The sequence below is a fragment of the Pinus tabuliformis genome, chromosome 1_1, assembly GCF_031772625.1.
Source record: "Pinus tabuliformis cultivar Carrire ecotype Pingquan chromosome 1_1, CPIR1, whole genome shotgun sequence".
Classification (NCBI taxonomy): domain Eukaryota; kingdom Viridiplantae; phylum Streptophyta; class Pinopsida; order Pinales; family Pinaceae; genus Pinus; species Pinus tabuliformis.
In genome coordinates, this window is record NC_142297.1 from 994,211,510 (window position 1) to 994,217,219 (window position 5,710).

A 5,710-nucleotide genomic window follows, 5' to 3' on the forward strand; every position below is an offset into this window, starting at 1 on the left:
TTTGCGAAATACGCTGTTTCAGCAACGCAATTTCGTCAATTGCTGAATGCAGTATTTCAGCATTGGTGTTTCAGCAACACTGAAACTGGTGTTTCAGCAACACTCTATTTTGATGCCGAGAAACTATTTTCTGCTTACGGTGTTTCAGCAACGCAAAAAAAACTTGTATTGATTAACAATAAACCAACTGTTACAAAAATGTCTTCCTCACATAGAGGGATTTTCACAAGAGATTATGCTGAAGAGCATCTTCCTCTTGACAGAGGGATTACAACAGGAATGCTTCAGTTCCACAAACCAATTTTTTCACTCTCTCAGAAAATTACAGTTTCAGCACTACTGTGCGTTACAAAAAAAACTCTCTATCATTCTTCTAACATAAAAAATAACTGTTGTTCATTACATTTATATGTTAAAAACATATTTGATTTTAAACAATAAAATAATAAAAATATCTTCTAAAGCTTATTTGCGTATTGAATGCAACAAGCGGTGATGCCTTTTGAGGAAATGAAGTCGGTTGTCGCAGGGGAATTTAATTCTGAAAATTTAATGCACAGTGATGCGCAAAATATCAAGCACAACTTTGAGGCATCCAACAGTCTGGAATATCTACAGTAAATCAGATTTCTGTCCAGCTGTTTATGTTGCAGTTGGAATTAAATTCCAACAAATTATAGTTTGTTATATTAAAAACATATTTTGATAATTTAATTATAAAAAATTATAGGAGTTGTCTTTAGTGCTGATTTTTCTTGTTTAATTTCTCTAAAATCTGGCCACAAGTTTGATGGGTAACCCCTCCACAATAGAAGTGTCCTAAGGGTTTTTCATAGTGATGAATCCATATATACAATCAAAAAACTAGTTTAAATAACACAAATCAAGATTTCATGACAATTTTTTCTATCGGGCACCTGAAACTCTAAAAAGTCTCACTACAATTCCAAAATTATATATATTAATAAAAAATAAAACACACACACATATATATATATATATATATATATATATGTTAATATAAACAATATTAGTTAATCATATTTCTTAATTTTTGGTGATGGCATTCAACAATACAATATTTTATTAGTTGTTTTATTTTTCATGCCTTTATTGTTTTTTTTAGTTTAATTAAGTTATATTTATCTATAATTTATAATTAAAAATTCGTTTTTTTCTATTTTTTATTATTATTTAAATTTATTTATTTGTAAGGTTATTGGTTGAGGTCTTATTATAGGTGTTATTATGGGTGTTGCTTAGTAATTTCCATTTTTCTATTAGTTATTAATTTTTTCTTTTATTTTATTTTATTTTATTTAACCATTTGATTTTTTTTTGCATTTTCATGAATTATAGTTTTTTTCTATAAGATGATAAATTTTAAGGAAAATAGCTTTAAAAAAAACTTTTCCACTATTTTTTTATTTTTATTTTTAATTTTATTATTCTTAATTTCACTAATATTTTTTTTTGACCTTTTCTATAACCCTTTTTTTCCCTCTATTTTCAATTCCAATTCCATTAATCATAATTTTTTTCCAGTTAATTTTTAATTTGCCCTGTTCTTTTCCCTTCACCTTTCTATAATTTTCTTTGGGTCCAAGCAACAACTATACAAGAAAACTTCTATTTCAATTAATATAGTTAAATTAGTCCAAACAATTAGTTTTTAAAATCTTGTGAGCATTTCTTCCAAAATTCTATTAAAAAAGTTTTATTGTTATATAGTTACTAATTTTTAGGATCTAGTGAGCATTTATTTTTTAACTTTGTTGAATTTTTGTTTTATTTACCTATACTTTCTGTAATTTCTTCTCAAGTATATCAAGAATTCAAGAAATTGATCTTAAATAAACATATTTAAAATAAATAATTTTTTACTATCAATTTTAAGAGGTCAAATTTTCTTACGTTTATTTATATAATGTATAAAAAGTTTAAAATTTTCTACATAGGTTTCGTTACTTTTCCTATTTACATCATCACATATTTCCCTCTAAAAATAACTCCCCTCCCACTTGTCCCTTTATGTGATTGAAGTGTTATACGATAGAAATAGCCTCTGCCATCAAATTAAAAACTGGTACTAGTGAGTTATAATTCGTTCTAACGAGATTCGATGTAATAGCGTTATAGACTTAGAGTATTATGATTCATTTCGTCGGGCATCCTAGGATAGCGCTGAGAGAAATCAAGGGTTAATGGCTTCCAAACAATATCTACGAGGGGTCGCGCTCGCCCGTGCTCGCACAGGACTTCACGGGTTTTCACAGGCTTCTGGGTCACGCAGATCCAAGTTCTCAAGTGCCAAAACTTGAATGCGTTGGCAGAATCAGATCTTTTGGCATGTATAAAGTGTGTATCTCGGCCTGCGTCCTCCAAAATCGAGTATCTGGAAAAATATGCGGCGAAAAGTTCGTAAAGTCTGAAGAATAATTACTGCAACAGTCTCTGCAAGCCTTCTTCACGCTGGGCCCCCGGTATCGGAGGAAGAAAGGTGCCAAGAGGCAGATCTATCTGTTCAATAAGATTCGAGGTCTAAACTTTTTCCCAACCGACGAAAAAGGATAAAAAAGAAATAAAAATCGTTGCATTTATCTTCTTTTAATTTGTGAGCCTGTGGACTGTATCTTACAGGTGAATCTTTCAAATAATCTTCAAGATGTAAAGGTGAAAAGCAAAGAATATTTATGTTTCCGCGGGGTTTTAACCTTCAAAATCGAAGCTAGGTTTCCTTTTTTCCATTTAAGGGTGTGAGGAAGCATGTATTTGGAGTTCGGGTGCAAGCAAAATAATAACGCGAGCTCGGAGGTTCAAATTCCTATAACGGATCAATTTGATCGTCTTCCCAATTCGTTAGTTATGGTGATCTTTTACAAGTTAGGCGACATCAAAGCCCTAGGGCGGTGCTTGGATGTTTCGAAACATTTTAACGGTTTGGTGTCGAAGGTGGAGGATGTCTTGGTGAAGGTGGATTGCGTGATCTCTGGTGAGGACAGTGGGAGTTTGAGCGATAGGAGCAGGGGCTTTATAGGTCTTTTTGGTAAACTTGTGATCAGGAGTATAGTTAAGCCCTTACAGGCATTGCAACAGATCCTCGAGGCGAAGAAGGCTGTTCTTGCCGAGGTTTCACGTCATTCCCCTGGCGAGGTGCTGAAAAACTTCAAGGAGATTCAAAATCTTCGCATTGAGCTTCCCGATGGAGAGCTTGGCATTGAGGATGGCGTGTTGTTGAGGTGGAGAGCCAAATTTGGTAGTACGCTTGAGAGATGCGTGATATTGGGATCCACATCGTATTTCTGTGAGAATAATTTGAGGAAAAATCCTCGTTCTGCTATTCGAACAATGGATGAATCTAATGAGAGTTTGGATGATAATGGCAGTATACCAGAATCATTGTACACAGATGGCGGGTTGAAGCTGAGAGTATTTTGGACCATAAGCTCCTGAATTGCAGCTTATCCAAGGCATTATTTGTTACAACAGATAATTTCTGATCATCCAAAGCTTCAGAACCTCATTCTCACCGATGCATATGGATAGGGGATGCTCTGTATGGGGAAGAACAATTGCGGGAGTTTAGGGACAAGCCACTAGCATCCTCGGCTTCTGCGAATCGGACACAAGTTCCAGCCTTGAATATGAATCTCTGGTATGCCCCATCTCTTAAGCTTCCAAAAGGTGGTGAAATGGAGGGAGCAACCCGTGTTTCCATTAGGCCTAGCGATCGACGATTAAGAACGATGTAGTTAGAAGTCAAAAAGTATAAAATACCATATTTGATGGCTTTTTGCATTTAAAATCCTTCAAATGTTCTTACACACTTCAGCTTTGGAAATATTGAAATGTTTAATCATTTATCCAATTTACTTTCCTTTCTTTTGGTGTAATATAAGTGCTTTTGTTTTAATTTTATAATACTCTATCCTACGCAGAGAGATATCGTATTGTAAATGTGTTCCCTAGCACGTGATTTCATCCTTGCTCTCGCCAATAATATAATTTTTAAGATCCCACCAAGAAACTTGGTCGGATTGTGCTCGTTGGTATGAGGTTAGGTTGAGATTTGAAGATATGATATCTGGTATCTGATGGAAATTGTTTGCATTTAAGGTTTCATTGTTCAAATATAGCAAGTGCTTGAAGTCTGGTGTTTTTTAACATAATTATGTTCCAAGTAGATTACTTTCCATCTTCAATGATTATGCTGTGTAATGGATCAATTTGATCATCTTCCCAATTCATTAGTTTTGGTGATCTTTAACAAGCTAGGTGACACCAAAGCCCTAGGGAGGTGCTCGGTTGTTTCGAAATGTTTTAACGGTTTGGTGTCGCAGGTGGAGGATGTCGTGGTGAAGGTGGACTGCGTGATCTCTGGTGAGGAGAGCGGGAGTTTGAGCGGTAGGAGCGGGGACTTTATAGGTCTTTGTGTTAAACTTGTGATCGGTAGTATAGTTAAGCCCTTACAGACATTGCAACAGATCCTCGGGATGAAGAAGGTAGTTCTTGTCGAGGTTTCACATCATTCCCTCAGTGAGGTGCTGAAAAACTTCAAGGAGATCCATAATCTTCGCATTGAGCTTCCCGGTGGAGAGTTGTGTAATATTAGGATCCACATCGTATTTCTGTGAGAAGAATTCAAGGGAAAATCTATGTTGTGCTATTCGAAGAACGAGGGAATCTAACAATATTTTGGATGATAACGACAGTATACCAAAATCATTCTACACGAATGGTGGGTTGAAGTTGAGAGTAGTTTGGACCATAAGCTCGTGAATTGCAGCTTCTGCAAGCATTTTCTGTCAAAACAGATAATTTATGATCATCCAACACTTCAGAATCGGACAAGGGATGCTTTGTATGGGGAAAGAACAGTTGTGAGAGTTCAGGGACAAGCCGCTAATGGCCTCAGCTTCTAGGAATCCGACATAGATTCCAGCCTTGAATATGAAGCTCCGGTATGCCCCATATCTTGAGCTTATAGAAGGTGGTGGGATGGAGAGAGCAACCCTTATTTCCATTAGGCCTAGTGATCAACCAATTAACAAGGATACATAAGCTTTTCTAGTAGGGGAATTTGATGAGCCATTTGTGCAGCTACGAAGGAAATGATGAAGAAGAGGACTTACCTTTTGGAAATGAATTCTTTCTAGCTGATACAGAACATAAGGTTGACTGGGCTGCTCACACGTAAGTTTGTTTCTTCAGCACAAATTTCTTTTGAAAAATTGATCTTCAAGCTAGGCATGCAATTGAATTCCTTGTCATATTACAACCTTTAACGATTAGGCTTTTGGGAGCTTCTTATACCGAGTATGACCAGACCTCAACTTCTTTGATGCATAGATAATAGATCTTCGACACAAGAAAGTCCAAGCTTGTGTTCTGGGGACAATACTATGAGATTATGTTTTTCATATAAGGAAATTTTCTTCTTGTATTTGTGGTTTCCGGCTGGTCTAGTAACCTTTGCACATGATCCTTTAAAGACAATCTGAAATTTGGCATGCACGGCTAGATTCATTCTCCGGTGATAAGGATTATGTTGTAAGTGCTCAGGTCTCCCATTGTAAATTGTTAAGTTTGAAGCTTCATAATATTATCACTATAACCCAAAATTGATTTTAATTTAGCCACCCACCTATGTAGTTAGAAGTCAAAAAGTATAAAATACCATCTTTGATGGATTCTTTTTGCATTTAAACTC

General features: G+C 35.4%; 1 protein-coding gene and 1 pseudogene across 1 annotated transcript; both read left to right on the forward strand.

Moving 5' to 3' along the window:
* Positions 1–2,766: 2,766 nt before the first annotated feature.
* LOC149217914 (F-box protein At5g46170 pseudogene) lies at positions 2,767–3,752 on the forward strand (annotated as a pseudogene).
* A 465-nt stretch (positions 3,753–4,217) lies between these two features.
* On the forward strand, positions 4,218–4,922 carry LOC149217915 (F-box protein At5g46170-like). Its single transcript, XM_089390406.1, has 2 exons — positions 4,218–4,622; positions 4,713–4,922. Exons 1-2 carry the CDS (start codon positions 4,218–4,220, stop codon positions 4,920–4,922), a joined length of 615 nt encoding a protein of 204 aa, XP_089246532.1.
* The last annotated feature ends 788 nt before the right edge of the window (positions 4,923–5,710 follow it).

Coding starts and splice junctions, on each gene's coding strand:
- LOC149217915 (XM_089390406.1), top strand. CDS start 4,218: ATGGATCAATTTGATCATCTTCCCAATTCATTAGTTTTGGTGATCTTT. Junction 4,623..4,712: donor GTAATATTAGGATCCACATC/GTATTTCTGTGA, acceptor TGATAACGACAG/TATACCAAAATCATTCTACA.